Consider the following 16,316-nt stretch of genomic DNA (forward strand, 5'->3'; position numbering starts at 1 on the left):
CAGTATATTAAATTATTGGGAGAAAATTGGTAGTGCTATGTAAAATCATACATTGAGCACCCCCATATCGCCAAAATGGCATGATCCTCCTTGCTGCGAAGCTTCTACTGTGAGATTGACAGTCGAATCAGGCTTCACCCATCGAAGCATCGACTATTCGAGGTCAGCCCTATGGTGGTGAGTTCACCTATTCAAACTAGTTTAAGTGAGAATAACACATGGCAGTTGGTCTTGAGTGAAATAACTCATATGGCAACACTGGAGGGTTGGGGGTTTGGATAAAAGTGCTAAGCCTACATAAATGCAGTCCATGTACCATTCCCTTTTGACAGCTTGTTGTTTTGGGGGGGAAAGGGTTTGGGTTAACACATTTTTATTATAGTAGGCTAATATATTTGCAATAAGCTGATTTGTTTTCTATTTTTGAAAAGTACGGAACTTATCTTAAGAACTTTACTCTGAAGGATATAACCGGAAATTGAGCTTCAATAGTTTAACTTGACAATATAGCTACATATTTTTCGATTATTTAGCGCAGTGAGGCAGGCAAAAACAGTCCCGTAAACTGGATCTAAGCAGGGGCAGCATTTAGAGAGTCCGGATTTTGCGTGCAGAAACATTAAGACCAGATTTTGGTAGGAAGTGTGTGTGTGTGTGTGTGTGTGTGTAAGAGAGAGACTCGATGCGCGTCTAGAAAAGGATTTAATAAGCTAATCCCCCGTCAGGCACCAATTAATTTATCAGAGAGCAAAACAGTTAAAGGGAGAAAGGAGATAGAGGAGTCAGAGGGGGCTGTGGCGGGCTCAGGAGAGCTGACACTCTCACTCTCTCTCTCTCTCTCTGTGCGTATGTGTGCGGAGAGGTGATATCAGTACGCACGTTACGCGAAGCGCAGTTTTGGTGATGCGTTCAGTCGGGAGATGTGCAGCGGGAAGCGGTGAGCGTCAACCCGGACATTCAGCGGCGTAATTAGCGCAGTAGCAGCAGGAGAAGGGGATCCGGCCGGTTTTGGGGGGCACCATCTCTGCGCATCACAGGATTTCGACTGAGTGTGTGTTTTATTTAATTTGATGAATGCTCATTCATTGGCACAGAGTGAAAGTCAAAGATGCGCACCGCTGAACAAAGGATTTAGTGGTAAACGATCAAGAATCTCATCCACATTTTATTCCTGACAGCCATTTGGACTTGTCAAGACGCGGCATTCATGCCCATTCTGCCTCTGAGGACAACGGACACGGGCTGAATAACCGGGTTCCTCTAGTTTCCAACGTGGAGGAATCATCTGGGCTGATCGCGCACAAGTCCATGTGGATGGAGAGAGAATACGCAAGCACAGCGAGCGGAGCTCACTCCGAAATGTGACATTTTTATTCCGTCGCCCATCGTAGCCTACCTGACAGCTGTGCTTCTGCCTTCGTCCTCGATCAGATTTGTTTACATCGATTAAGGTACGTGCTGCTCACCATGTAGCCCATCGGATAGGCTACTGATTAATAAGACTGGGCATAAGGGATGGTGATACCCTTTTGGAAATCTGTGTGCGTGATATTCAGTGGGTAGGACTATTTTGGCCGAAGAACCCACAGGGGGATCTCTGTGTATTTGAATGCATCTCTCGGTTCGTGTTGCAATAAGGCTATTTCGGGGCTGATCACCACTGAGGTGGAAGTTGCTAGTTGCATCACAGTGACAGTCCCTTAAGAAAGGCGATGTCGATGCACCAAATGCATAGGTGTGTGAAGCAGAGAGGGCACGCAGCATTGTAGACACGTTGCAGAGATGTACACAGGGATCACCATATGGCCTTGACTTCAAAGGGCATTTGACAAAAACCATGTTATGCTTAACTATAGACATGTCTTTGGAGGACTTTGACCTGTGTGAAATTTAACTACTGATTTGGCTGTGGCACATTTTTCTCTCAGGGATGGAAACGTTGGGGTTTCTTAGTAGCTGCCCCTCCATTTCCACCCCACAATACACACTAGGGGTATTTTAGCAGTGCCAATCACTCCTCCATTTTTTCGTTGAGAGGTTAGATGTCATTCTTTATTTTTGAATCACACACACACACACACACACACACACACACACACACACACACACACACACACACACACACACACACACACACCTCAATAACAATGGTCTTACTGCTGCTCCCTCGAACAAACACACTCTTCTGGAACCCCCCAGGGACCCTCCCATGTGGTCGGTATTGTTAATAGGAAAAAAGAAAAGAAAAAGAGCATTCTTTATGTGTGTGTTTGTATTAAGCTGCTCCTTAGGTCAGCTAAAACCAAGGGTGGGATGTGGTAGAAGATATGTCCCTCCCACGCTGGCCTCATAAACAAGAGGCTGGGGCCCTGAAGTGGTCGTCTAACTGGGAAAGAAATTGCGCTTAAATGCCCACTTGAGTCCAATTAGACAAGGGAAGTTTGTGTGAGAATGGAAGTCAATGTATGGACTGACTTGACTTGGTGTTGGTGAATAGACAGATGACACAGATCCTCTGTTGGTGCAATATTTGTGTACTCAAAAAGCTCCCGGGCCTGTTTTGGAGTGTTCTGTTTTCCATCATTAATCAATATTCAGTGAGGAGCTGTTTATTCTCAGGCAGTGCTTTCATGAGTTTGTTAGCTTCCTCATGGGAAAAGAGGATGGTACAGTTTCTCCTCAGGGCTGATGCCATGTGTACAATGTTTGGATGATTGTGTGTGTGTGTGTGTGGCCTCTTCATGTACACATGACACAGTGTGAGCTGGAGTGCCATTTTTTTAACATTCATTCCCTGCTTCTGCTTTATATATGCGTTTGTGTTCAGGCACCCACCCCACCTCCCCTCACTCACACACACACACACACACACACACACAGACACACACACACACACACACACACACACACACACAGATACAAAGACACACATGGATGCTCCAGGCACAAGGCTCGCTCCAATTCTTCCTTCGCACATCCGGTGCTCCTTTTTCCTCCCGCTCCTCTGATCACTATCACCCTCTCTGATCCCCCCCCCCCCCAAATGCATCCCACCATGGATCCCATCACTTCATCTATAATAGAACATGCTAATTGATATCGCATGGAGGCAGAATGCATGACACCAGAGGTCTGGGGTTCTGGTTTCAAGGTGTATTTCTGGGTTTGGGATGGAGGAAGAGGTGGAAGAAGAAAAAGGAGTAGAGGGATGGGTGTAAGGTGCTGGCACCATTAATTGTTAAGTCAATTAGCATATGGTCTTGCTGTGAGCCCAGTCGCATGGTAATGAGGCCTAATTAGGATGGCTGAAGAGGCTGGGGAAATGCTTCCACTGTCAAGTTCTCCATGCTGACACCCTTGAGGCCGGCGCAGTGTACGGACTACCAGTTTTTCAGTCTCCCCATCCAGTATCTTTTCATGTCTTTCCTGTCGTCTGCTGCTTTTCCCTCCCTCTAAAACTTGTCCTCACCAACTCCTTTTCAGTATTTTAGCACACCAATACATCATGCCTTGACATCTACTGCATCTCTGCCCCTCTTTCTTCTTCTTCTTAATCCCGTTTATTCCCATCTTTTTATCTGCCACCACCAGCTGCAAGGGATTGTCCGCGTCTCTTACAGAGGCGTAGAGATCGGAGAAACAAAGTCGGCCAGATCAGATCGTGGATTGTAATTTATGGTTATTGTGCATTTTATAAGTACGAAGTTGGATGAGTTTCCAGTGGTGAGTATAATGCATTCCTTCACATTTGTGCAAGAAAAAGTTAAGTTTCTCAAACAAAGAATGCCATGAACAGGCAGCTAAAACAAATATTGTGAGCACATAAAAAAAAGTGTAAATCTATGCAAAGGGTACTTGCATTAAAGATTCACACTGTGTGTTGCTGCACCAGAGATATCTAACTTGGAAATCTCATGTAAATTGACCATGATCATACAATTTTCTGCATAGGATGTCTCTGACTCTGACAGCTGAATGCACACTAGAGTAAGGCCATCTCTGGAAAGTCACAATTTTATGAATTGTTAAAGTGTCCTTCACTGAGCTCCTGTCTGCTGTGGAGAAAGACATACACCTGTATGTCATAGATCTATCACATCAGGTAAGACAGGCAGGTCCTTGTTGGTATTACTTTTGTCACCTCCCACTTCTTCTCCTTTCTGGACATTGTTTCATGTCAGACTCCAACTCTAGGAGCAACATCAAGCCAATTATTCTCACTAAAGACACTAGAGAGGGTCAAGAGAGCTTAAGACAGAAGTTACAACTGACAAAAGACCAGTCTATGATGCCTCCGATAACAAACCTAGCTATTAGAGGATACAAGCTTGTTTAGAAGCACAAATGTGTTTTTAATCCAAAGTAAATCTCATACAGTGAGACAGGGCATCCAGACAGCCTGGGGTCATGTAACAGGACTGATATCTAAGGCCTTATGTAACTGAAGTGACTGATGTAAGATGTAAATGTGTATGTAAATGTAAATGCGCTGTCAAGGATGGAAAAGTCTTAGTTAGGTCAAACGACCTGCTCACCTCAACAGCTGGACCAGTGTGTTTTCAGACATATACCTACACACTCCTACACACACACACACACACACACACACACACACACACACACACACACACACTCCATTTTTGTCCCAATAGTCTGAATAAAACAGTAGGGTGGAAAAAAGAGAATTGAAGAAAGTCGTCAAAATGCAATAATCCTCCCAGTTATCACCACGGTAATTAGACAGCATCTGGTTGTGTGGTATGTCTGATAATTATAGGCGGAGGTAATTGTACAGGACGGCTCGCTAGATTTTCCCATCCCTGCCTATCCAGCCTGGAGCAGATGTGAAGGATTGCGGCGCTGCACATTTGCACTCTCATGCCTGTATTCCTGTTGTGTGCTAAACAGCAGTGCTGCAAGGAATGCATGCTGCATATTTGCCACAGTCGGCTTTGTGTGAGAATGTGGTGCCTTCACACACAGAGATGCATAATACATGCCATCAAGCAGAATGTTATATTTACATGCAAATAGAGCCAGCCACACATGGGCATTATGCCTGTATGTGTGTGTGTGTGTGTGTGTGTGTGTGTGAAGAACACATGCTGCATGAATGCATGTAACCACAGACGGATGCAGAATGCAACGGTAAGACAGACCTCTGAGTGCCAGCAGGCTACTTGGCACTGAAGAAGATGATGCTTCAGAAACAGCAGCCATGCAGCAAAACTGGCAGGAGCTGGATTCTTCCCCAGTTACATAAGATACACAGCAAGAATAAAGGCGAAAGGGGGAGGGAGGGAAAGAGGAGGAAGGGGCACAAGGAGGGAAGAAGGAGAAGCCAAAATGGAAGCAAGAGGGATGTGTTCGGGAGAAAATATTGGGAGAGGAGGTGTGTGAGGTGCATCTTTTGCAGCACCTTCAAAAGTAGCAGGGGGGTGCGACTGCTCCGGCTGCTATGGAAGAGAGGTGGCATTTGAATCTGACAGCACAGAGGATTTTAAATGGAGGGGATGGCAGAAATGGCCGCATGGAGAAGGGAGTGACAGAGAGAAACATGTCAAGGAAGATGGGAGGGAGGGGAGGGGATGATGAGACGGCAGCAGCATCCTCTGTGCTGCACAAGTGGAAGGCCAGGGGCTTACGCTCTCCCTTTTCACATGAGTCAGATTAGTGAGAAACAGGGAAGGGGAAGTGTGGGGCATGTGTGCTGTACGTATGTTTTATGTACTGGATGTTGTGCATTTTGGCATTAGCATTGGTGATTTTGCACTTTTGCACGTGTGTGTGTGTGTGTGGCCACTGGCAGCCCTCTGTGTGCCAAGTCACACTCAAAAAGCAGCTAGGGCAACCATCTGTGCAAGAGGGAGTGACTGGGTGAGAGGGTGAGTGAATGAAAACGTAACGTTGTGTGCAGGAGCCACAAGCTCCGGTCTCTTGGTCTGTGAGTGCTGCACTTTGTCTTAACTGTTTGGTTTTACAGTCTCTGTCATTAGGAAGTGTGACAAAAGAAGGCGGTAAGAAAAGACAAAAAAAGATAGAGGACAAAAAAAGGACAGAGGAGGGGCAGTCTGTTTGTCTTGTCTTTCTCCCTTTTGTCTCCCCTCCCTTTTGTTTTATCCCTGTCATTTTAGAGATGGGGCGTAACCATGGTTGTCAGGGGCTCACTAGAAAAACAACATGATGTTAGGAGAAAGCATGAGGCTGTCAGGAGTGTGTGTGGTTTTTTGTGGCAGGCATGCATGTAGGGTGTAAGGTGTGTGTGTGTGTGTAAAGCTCTGTGTTTTTTGTGCGTGTTTTGGTGACTCATCCCTCCATAAACACTGATTGATGTTAATGTAGACCAATAATAACCAGCGGCTGTGTGAGCTGCTGCAACAAGGAGGGAAGGAGACGACAGGAAACGACAGGCTGAAATAACGTCAGGAAATGAGGGAGTGAAGAATTTTAGTAATGAGGAGGCGTGAGGAGGAATTGTGAGGGTGTAAACCTCTGAAGGATACATGAAAGAGCTTTAAACAAATGAATATACACAAACACAAACACACATATATCCACACATGCATCTTTCACTGTTATGCCCTCTGGGGTCTCAAGGAAATAAATAATGAAATTTCACAAGTTGTAAACAACCGCTGCCTTATCTTTTTTTTTAATGGACATTACGACAGACATATCAAAAGCCTGTAAATAAATGGATGGATGCAATGCCTTTGTGTACATGTGTGTATTTGAAAATTTGGGGCAGAATTGAACCACTTGTTTTGATAGAGAGAGTTGCCGTAGCCTCTCTGAACATATTGTGTTACTGCACTAGATGAGTGAGTTTAGTCCCCAGTAACGTTAAGGGTGTTATTAATAACACACACAACCCTATTTTGTGCCTGGAGTTTGAAACAGCATTTCAAGATTTCAGTAACATGGAGTCATGGACACACCTTATATGCAAAAATATTGTTAATAGGTTTACTGTCTTCACCTCATAGCAGTCCTAGCGGAAGTATCCAGATCCTTCACTTAAGTAAAAACACTAATACCTCACTGTAAAAATACTCCATTACAAAGAAAAGTGAGATACCGATTTCTATTACTCGTGCATTAATGTGTAAGCAGCATTTTACTGTTGTAGTGGGTTGAGGTGGAGCTAATTTTACACTATATACTATATATATTTTATAAAGAAAATAGTGAGAAATGCCTGTCACCATTACCAAGAGCATCTTCAAATTGTTTGTTTCAAATTGCAAAAAAAATGAGTCAGTTTACCATAACTTAAAGACAAGGAAAAGCAGCAAATCTTCACTTTTGAGAAGCTTGAACCTTGAAATGACATTTTTGCTTGAAAAATTACTTGAAATGTTTATTCAGTTAAAAAACTGTTTGTTTCTGTTGATCGACTAATCATTTCAGCTCTAAATCTTTAATATACTCTCTGGTAGTTATCTATAACAGTCCGTCATGTTTTATAAGCTCTACATTTATTTTGTGTGTAAAATTGATTTGTAACATAACCAGTAACTACTGCCATCAAATAAATGTAAGGAAGTACAATAATCCTACTAACCAAACCCTGAAATGTAGTAGAGTAGAATTGAAGGAAATGAATAAAGTAAGAAAAGTACAGTACAGGTACCTCAGATTTGTGCTCAGGTGCAGTACTTGAGTGACATTGACTTTGTTGCATTCCACAACAGTAGAAAATTTTGTACGATGCAATAAAGTGACAAATGATACAAGGTCTAGTCTATCTAGACTTCTTTCCACTTTTGTCCCCATTTTCCTCACAATGAAATAAATCAGAGTCTCTGGGGATCTGTCTCTTTGTGGCTGTCTGCCCCACTTAATAAGCTCCATGCTGGAAGGACTGTGTGTGACCCATAGCCCTGGCTGGTGTGTATTTAAATCTACCACTCTCCCTTGACCGCCTGACCGTGTAACTCTCCCTGACTTACTGGCATGAAAATGAAGCTTGGGATAGCCAGTGTCCTTTATGTGCTATGTAAATATTGTGGTACAGTCTATTTGTGGACACCGGGAGATATTTTATGTCAAAACTACAGCGAGACTGAAATAAACAATCCAAAGTCTAGCTTCAAGCATTGAGAGGCTGGAGAAAAGTGTGTGTGTGTGCATGTTCCTTTTCAAGAGCAGATTGTTTGACACACTAATGTATGAACCAGCTTGGAAAGAATTTCTGAAAGCTTAGCAATGTAGTGGAGAGACAGTTGACAGTAACCTGGCAAAATGTTGTGTTGTGTGTGTGTGTGTGTGTGTGTGTGTGTGTGTGTGTGGTTTTGTGGTGGATTTAAATACAGATCAACCTGTCATAAAACACACAGCTTGTCAGCTGAAACGACAGCACTGATCATCCCAGCAAAGACCTCAATGAAACGAAAGAATGTGTATTTGTGTGAATGTGTGAGTGACTGTGTGTGTGTGTGTGAGTGTGTGCATGGCTGTCTGACAGTTGTGATGAATAAAGGAATAGGTAAACTGAGACAGCATTGATTTCGCACACTGAGTGCTGCTGTTTTTTTATTCCTCACTGGGACACAAAAGTATAGGAGTGTTTGTACTTCGAGCTTGAGGCGCAGTGTATCTGTGCGGTGTATTATGCATTGTCTCACGCCTTGCTAGATGCCCTTAGATGCCTGATAGTAAGCGTAACTGCTTGTACGCACTACTTCCCTTCTCTGTATCATAAAAATATGCACAATGCTGCAGCTTTCCTGTCAGTCCTCCTGCAGTCGGTTCACTGCACAAGACTGGACAAATAATACACCTGAAACCCTCTTCGGAAGCATTGTAGGTGCTCCGACTCTGACCTCACATCTCTGTGAATGAGCGGAAGGCAGCTTATATGGGCCTTTCTGGGTTTGAAGGTATTTTTCTGCTATGTGTATGTTGTTAACTTGGTGTTTGAAACCTTAAAGCTTTTAAAAGGTTCAAAAGAGGCCAGGGCTATGGGCTACTATTGGTGAAACAGGATGTGTGTGTTTGCTTGGAAAGGCTTAGGTCATTCACCCTGCATGAACTGCTGTCCTTTGTTTCCTCTCTAAAACACAGCAGTGGCTGATTGTCTGTATTGTCACTCACAGGCGGATGACTGCTAAGGGAATGACTGACTGCTCAGCTTGGTTGCTTTCCAAACATTTATGACCACAACGACACCCTCTCTTTCTCTCTCCCATTTCTCTCCATTCCTTTGATTTGTCCATCCTTGCTCCTTCATCTCTCTCTGTCTGTCTTCTGGTCTGTTGATCTCTCAGAGATGGCGTTCCTCCCGGTTCTGTTCCTGCTGCTGCTGACTGTTGCTCATCGTGCCGCTGGTCAAGACCCCAAGGACCCAGAAGCTCTCCCAAGAGGCTGCGGCTGGGGCCTTGTGCGTCCCTACACCCTCCTTTGTGACCTGGACTCCATATGGGGTGTGGCTGTCGAGTCTGTGGCTGCTGGTGGGGCGCTGACTGCCGTCTTGCTAGCCCTAGTCCTGCTATGCCGTTTGCACCACATCGGTGAGGCTGAGAAGCGCAGTGCTGTGGGACCCATCCTCCTGCTGCTCCTTGGCATCCTTGGCTTGTTCGGCCTGAGCTTTGCTTACTTGATCGAGCAGGATGAGTCTTTATGTCTGCTCCGCAGGGCCCTGTGGGGTCTCCTGTTTGCCGTCTGCTTCTCATGCTTGCTGGTGCAGGGTGTCCGACTGCATAGGCTTGGTCGTGAGCGACGGAGCCCTGGCAGCTGCGCCCTAACAGGCCTTGCGTTGGGTTTGAGTGCTGTGCAGGGTATCATTGCCGCGGAGTGGCTACTTCTGACCGTGCTGAAGGAGGGACAAGCTGCCTGTCTGTACCTGCCAGTGGACTTCTCACTAGCCTGCAGCTACGTGCTAGCCCTCCTACTAGCCGCACTCACTGCTGCCTCCCTAGCGCTGTGTGGAAAGACACGTCAATGGCGCTGCAATGCCATCTGGCTGCTCGTGACATGCCTGCTGTCGCTGCTGCTGTCGGTGACCTGGGTGGGCTTCTATCTGTATGGCAACGCCTGGCTGGGGAGGTACCCAGACTGGAATGACCCGGCACTGGCCATTGCTTTAGTGGCTCAGGGCTGGCTGCTGCTGATATTCCATGCCATTCCTGAGTCCCACATCTGCCTGAGACCTCCTCCACAGCCCACTGCCCCAGATTACTTTGACACCTCCCAGAACTCGACACGGATGAGGGAGACCAGCTTCGATGAAGACATCCCTCTCTCTCACAGGCAGTTTGTGGAGAACCAGGGCTACGGATACAGTGACGAGAACGCCGCAGGTACAGTGCAATCCAATATTTTACAGTAGACAGGCGTAATATGTGTGGACAGGCTGTAGGTGGAATGTAGGCCAGAATGAGTAATAGAACACCAGGAAATATCCACATGCGTGGCTAGAAATAAGTACAGGAGGAAATATCTGTGGTGCAGGATTACAGTGTTTCTTCCTTTGGTGATGTGGTGAGTCATAGCAAGTAATCTCTGTCCGCCTCTCCGTCTATTCCATGCCAGGTTTGAGGAGTGGTAGCAGTGCCGCGCAACACAACAGTAATACCGCCGCCAGGCCCAGTGCTCCTTTCCGCAGCAACGTCTATCAGCCCACTGAGATGACCATGATCCTGAACGGGGGAGCGGTGAGTACATCCGCCCAGTCACAGGTACACGCCGCTTACATGCCGCTTACACGCCGCTCTCTCATTTGTCCACGCCAACAAGACCGCATGCACATTTGTGCGTTCCGGACCGTACACCATTGCACAAGAATGAGGGACGGGTGTGAGCCATAAACTACTTTGAGGGTGCATGGTCAGGTGCCTGTGTGTGTTGTATTTTGTGGGCACATGCATGGATGGGTTTGTCACAAATGGTCACTCATCTGACATTGATTTGTGTATGGGTGAGTGTGAGAGAGCTCCCATGTGCTCCTGTGCGTGTAAATAAGCTGCGATGCTATCTGCCCGCTGAGTTATGCGACTGTCCGCTGGTCACCCCTTTCATTTTGCAAGATGAATGTGCACTCTTGCTGGCACAGGTGAACTTATTTCCAGCCACTGGGTTATGAATTAAGCCTGCCACACAACAGCACAACACGGCACCTCACACACCACTGGGGGCTAAAACGCCGAAGCAACACTCTCTGCTGACTAAAAGATAATTTGTAGTCACTATTCCTAGAGATTGCAGCTAGACGTGCTGATTTAGCTGACAAAGAGAATGCAGAGACCTCCTTAAGCTACTCTGCATAAAATATCATTAGTTTTCAGTGTCTCTGTTTACAAGACGTGTGTTTATTTATACAGCATGTTTTATACTCAAGTGCTTTGCACAGGGCATAAAAGGTATTAAAGGAAAAATTTACACATAGCAATTTAAAATGAATTGAAATGATAAAATAATTAAATAGAAGAGAGCATAGGATGGAAGTGCAAGGTGGATAGTAGTCTACGTGTGTAAGATTGAGTTAACTATATAGTTTGACATGATAGATGTCAAACTATAGATGAAAACATTGATATATACTCACTTGACTGTATGGTAAATATAAAGCTAGCGCCAGTAGTTAGCTTAGCTTAACACAAAAAGACAGGAAATAGGGGAAACAGCTAGCCGGGCTCTGTCCAAAGGTAACAATAAACACCTAGCACACACAAGATGTCATTTTTACACTATACAGACATGAGTGGTATCTATCGTCTCATCTGACTCTCTGCAAAAAAGCAAATAAGCTTAGATCCCAAAGTGTCTGTTGTTTGAGAGTTTGGCCAGGTCTTATATTGCCTGTAAGTTTGTTCCAGCTTTATAGAGCATGAGTAAATGCCAGTTTGAGAGCTATCAGATGATTCAAAAGTGTTTATTTTAAAGTAAAAGACAGTCAGAGATGTATTTTGTCCTAAATTACAGAGAGATTTGTAGACAAGCATGAGGAAAAAAGTGAAAATGGGACCTTTACAGCTGCTGTTTGCATGTGTGTGGAGATGCATGTGTGAGTATGCGACTCTATCCAGGTTGTTTATCATTTACAAACTTTATTTTCCTTCTACAGGTGCCCTCTGCCCCTCCAACCTACACAGGGAGGCAGCTGTGGTGAGTGAGAGGATTGGAAAGAAGATGTGTGGTAAAAAAAAACAAATGGGGAGAAGAAGAGGATGTAGAGGGTGAGGAGGGACGGGGTCCAGGACGAGAAGCCCGCCTGGTTGTATTGGACTTAAAACATGGATGCCAAAAAGGCCCTTTCACTCTGTGTACAGACTTAAACACTGACTGTGTGCCAATCAACTATTGTATGAGTGCATGTGTGAGAGTGCGAGAAAGTAGGGTATGGAGGACAGAGCTAAAGCTCTTCTAGCACACAAATCTCTATAGAAGGGTTGAGAAACTCATAATGTGCCCAGCAAGTAGCAAAACAAAACACACACTGACTCGGATCTAAAAACATCAACATGCAGTATTCTTTTCTTATTGTTTGATTTGCTCCCCTGAGACTGCAGCACTGTAAGCATCCTTGAAAACTGTGAAATATATCGCTTTTCCCTGCTCTCTCGCTCATTCCTGTCAGTCAGGATGTCTTTTTTTCTGCTGCTCCTCACAATGCTGGCGCTCAAGTGGAAACATTTGGCTCTGTCCTCCATCCATCCAAAGCGTAGGTGAAGACAGAGTACATGGGCAACTGTACAGTGCGAGCACATCCCTCTTAAAAAGAACCCAGCCTCTGTGGGTGTGTATGTAGAGTATGTAAGAGGAAAACGTTTGTGTGTATTCCCGGCACCACAACTCTACCACTCCAATCAACCATGCCTCTCCAGACTGTTACCCCTCTCCTTCCTCCTTGTCTCTCTCTGTTGCCGGTTAGCATTTCTCTGCGCCGTCTGTGAACATAACACATAACTCTTCTCACCTTGCCTCATCCTCTCACCTGCATGGACACTTTGCAAAATGTGAAACAAACTGTGAAGCCTTGCGGTTGGAAAAGAAGTTTCCCCTTTGACCGCGCACACAACAAGAGCAGCCTGGAGCACCAGAACAGAGGGATCACAAGCTGCTAATGAACTGCTGTTAGATATATGCGCGGCATAGAGTGGATTCTGATTGGACAAGGAGGGTGTCAGTCATCAGTGGGGAGGCACCACTTCATGTATCTAGGTCACACTCCTGTGTGCTGCTCTCCCACATCTCCAGTGGCCACTGGCGGTTTGAACCAGCCAGGAGAAATTGTCACTTTATATCAGCAGGAAACAGAGCAAGAAAATGAAATGGTTCTCCTGTTCTTAGTTCATCAGTGTTTGTGTGTGCGTACATGAGTGTTGTGATTTCATGAGCGTCATGAGTTGACGGGGTGAAATTAAAAGTCAGGGTTGCTTTCTGGTGCTAAATATTCCTCCGCATGACTTCCCAGTGAGGCACCGAACTTACAGGAACAACACTGATGCAGATACAGTAGTCAAACTGTGAGTGACAGACTATATATAGAGCCGTGGCTGGTGTGTTGAGATATCCTAGAGCCTTAGAAAGATCAGATTAACTGTGCAAGGTAGAAAGAGGGAGTTCAAATGGATGGAAAGAGCGAGGAGGAAGGAGATAGCGGGAGGAGGTGCGAGGGGTGTCTATGCGACAGTGAAATCTCTGCAACTTCCTTCAGTCAGTCAGATCTGTGTGAGAAAATGGCTCCCCTGGTCTGTCTGTCCCTCTGTGTGTGTTTTTGTGTGTGATGTGGGGGCGGCCCATGCTGCTCTGTTCTATGTGGTTGTCTTCTTCATCTTGTAAAGCGTCTCTCCCTCCTCCTCCTGAGTCTCCTCCTCCTGTCTCTCTGTGGTCGGCTATAGCTCAAGTCCCCGTGCCAAGAAGGACTCTTGTTTCATCAGAGTCTCTGTTTCACGCCGTCTCCCTTCATCATGACACCAGCTCTCTCTTCACCCGAGATGCTGTGTACATAGTAGTGCTATAAAGCTTTGCTTGCTTGTTTACTTTTTTTATTGTTTTTTTTTTTTTTTTAACTGTAGGCTGAGTTTAGACACCAGTGTCATATGACTGACTACTGCAAACTGTTTTTATCTGGGGGGGGTTTGCTTTGTGTTTATACATTTGCTTGTTGTTACATATGCTTTTATTTTTCTCTTGCTGGTGTCTTTTTTTAACTAGCATTATTTTCGAACTGTTTTGCCAACACTAGATTTGCTTTTATTTTTTTGTTTGATTAATGTTCAAGGAAATGATATGAGTCGTCATTTATAGGAATTTCCTTTGGTAAATCTGCGCAGTATTCTCAGTCCAGACAGAGGTCCACTCATTACTATAACAGTTATGGGGATACAGACATACTTTTTTTTCAGAAAAAACAACAATGGCTGTGAATAACTTTTGGCACTTCATGCTGTAAACAATGACATATTCTGTGATACTTTAGGGATAATAAAAAAACACAGCAGGGAGGGTTTAAAAACTAATTTCAAGCCCACCAAGAGTCACTAAACAGTCACTAAACCTGGTCTCTAAACAACCCTCGAATATAAATAGACTATGGGTCAACTCTTGACTGCTGCTGTATGTTTATGTCGTACCCACTGGCTATTCTAAAATACAACAGGTACCGGCAGGCCAGCTCCATGCCCAAAGAGAGCATGACCCGCTATGTCAGGCTCTGTTTGGGCCAACCCTGGTCAGAGACAGGCTACGAGCCCCAGATCCGTGGGTCGTAGCCCATGAAGAAGAACTGCCCACAGGGTTTTGGGTGGTCAGCAGTAACAAGACAAACACCAGTCTCAATTCTCAGAGCAGAAGGGGGAGGGGTTTCAGTTCTTGTGATGAATTCACTCAATGTGGATTTTTTTAAAAAAAAGAACATGTGACTTTGTAGATTTTGCACTTGTCGACTACCTATCTGTGCATGCTTATCACCATTTCTACATGTAAGACCTTTCTCAGACGTACTTTTGAATACTAACTCTATTTATGTAAGGGTCATGTGACAGCAATCATAATTTCATTGTATATCAGAGGACACACTTAATGTCTGTGCTTTCTTAAACACAAAAGAGATCTGGCTTTTGAGAAGCAAAGAGATTAAAGTCAGGGGAAAGTGGTCCAAAATAGTATGATTCCCCAAAAAGGAACAAAATGCCATCATCACTGGACCTAATAATAACTTCCTCTGTTAGTTTGAAGACTCAAGGGTAAAAAAAAAGAGAATCTTCTGACTGATATCGTCTGTGTTTGAAATCAAATAGACTGTGGTGAAATTTGCACAAAACTTCTATATGTTAAGTTTGTCATCCCTGGGCAGCCCACTGAACACCCATCCTTCCCTGGGTTTGACAAGTCCTTGCCTGTCCTCTCCTGATTTGTCTTGCCTTCAGACTGTTCCAACAGGGCAGCTGACAGGGGTGATATTGGTTTTCACAGCTGTGACTGTGCAGTGACGCAGCATGCCTATGTATAGAACTTTATTCCCCTGATTAGAAAAAGAAAAAAAAACAGTTAACTCTCTTGTTTCTGTAACTGAATCAGGAAAAAAAAAAGTTCAATAAAAGTGTCATGTTTGTAGTTAACTTTTAATTGAATGTGGTGTTTTTCCCCCCCATGTCAGTGACATATTATTATTCTGAAGCATATTGAAATCAGTGTATTCACAGTATCACTGTATTCATAGCACTTCACTTTTTCCACATTTTATGTTACATGCTTATTCCAAAATGGATGAAATTCATTATTTTCCTAAAAATTCTACAAACAAACAATACCCCATACTGACAACGTGAAAGAAGTTTGTTTGAAATCTTTGCAAATTTATTAAAAATAGAGGTCATGTAAATAAGTTTTTACAGCCTTTGCTCAATACTTTGTTGAAGCACCTTTGGCACCAATTACAGTCTCAAGTCTTTTTGAGTAAGATGCTACAAACTTGGCACACCTATTTTTGGGCAGTTTCTCCCATTCTTCTTTGCAGGACCTCTCAACCTCCATCAGGTTAGATGGAGAGCATTCAATCGGGTTCAAGTCTGGGCTCTGGCTGGGCCACTCAAGGACATTCACCGAGTTGTCCTGCATAGCCACTCTATTGTTTTCTGAGATTCAGGGCGCTCTGGAACAGGTTTTTATCAAGCATGTCTCATTGTACATTGCTGCATTCATCTTTCCCCTGATCCTGACTGGTCTCCCAGTTACTGCCAATGAAAAACATCCCCACAGCATGATGCTGCCACCACCGTGTTTCACTGTAGGGGTGATATTGGCCAGGTGATGAGAGGTGCCTGGTTTCCTCCAGACATGACGCATGTCAATCAGGCCAAAGAGTTCAATCT

The 16,316-nt window shown here is 44.6% G+C and overlaps 1 protein-coding gene across 3 annotated transcripts; it reads left to right on the top strand.

Moving 5' to 3' along the window:
• Window positions 1–537: 537 nt before the first annotated feature.
• Window positions 538–15,563, top strand: gprc5ba (G protein-coupled receptor, class C, group 5, member Ba). Of its 3 annotated transcripts, none has more exons than XM_038700405.1 (4): window positions 538–635; window positions 9,270–10,301; window positions 10,534–10,679; window positions 12,065–15,563. In XM_038700405.1, exons 2-4 carry the CDS (start codon window positions 9,272–9,274, stop codon window positions 12,107–12,109), a joined length of 1,221 nt encoding a protein of 406 aa, XP_038556333.1. In that variant the 5' UTR covers window positions 538–635; window positions 9,270–9,271; the 3' UTR covers window positions 12,110–15,563. The 3 variants fall into 3 exon arrangements, with proteins under 3 accessions (XP_038556333.1, XP_038556332.1, XP_038556334.1); XM_038700404.1 differs by lacking the exon at window positions 538–635 and adding an exon at window positions 650–1,451; XM_038700406.1 differs by lacking the exon at window positions 538–635 and adding an exon at window positions 653–1,451 and having other exon boundaries at window positions 10,534–10,655.
• Window positions 15,564–16,316: the final 753 nt, after the last annotated feature.

The sequence above is a fragment of the Micropterus salmoides genome, unplaced genomic scaffold (genome assembly GCF_014851395.1).
Source record: "Micropterus salmoides isolate LMB-PRFRI ecotype aquatic unplaced genomic scaffold, ASM1485139v1 Ms_hic_scaffold_10, whole genome shotgun sequence".
NCBI classification, from domain to species: domain Eukaryota; kingdom Metazoa; phylum Chordata; class Actinopteri; order Centrarchiformes; family Centrarchidae; genus Micropterus; species Micropterus salmoides.

What these genes read in the sequence shown, in the direction of transcription:
- gprc5ba (XM_038700405.1), top strand. Translation starts at nt 9,272, where the DNA reads ATGGCGTTCCTCCCGGTTCTGTTCCTGCTGCTGCTGACTGTTGCTCAT. An exon ending in CAGTGACGAGAACGCCGCAG is followed by an intron (nt 10,302 to 10,533) that starts GTACAGTGCAAT and finishes ATTCCATGCCAG; the next exon opens with GTTTGAGGAGTGGTAGCAGT. An exon ending in GTACATCCGCCCAGTCACAG is followed by an intron (nt 10,680 to 12,064) that starts GTACACGCCGCT and finishes TTCCTTCTACAG; the next exon opens with GTGCCCTCTGCCCCTCCAAC.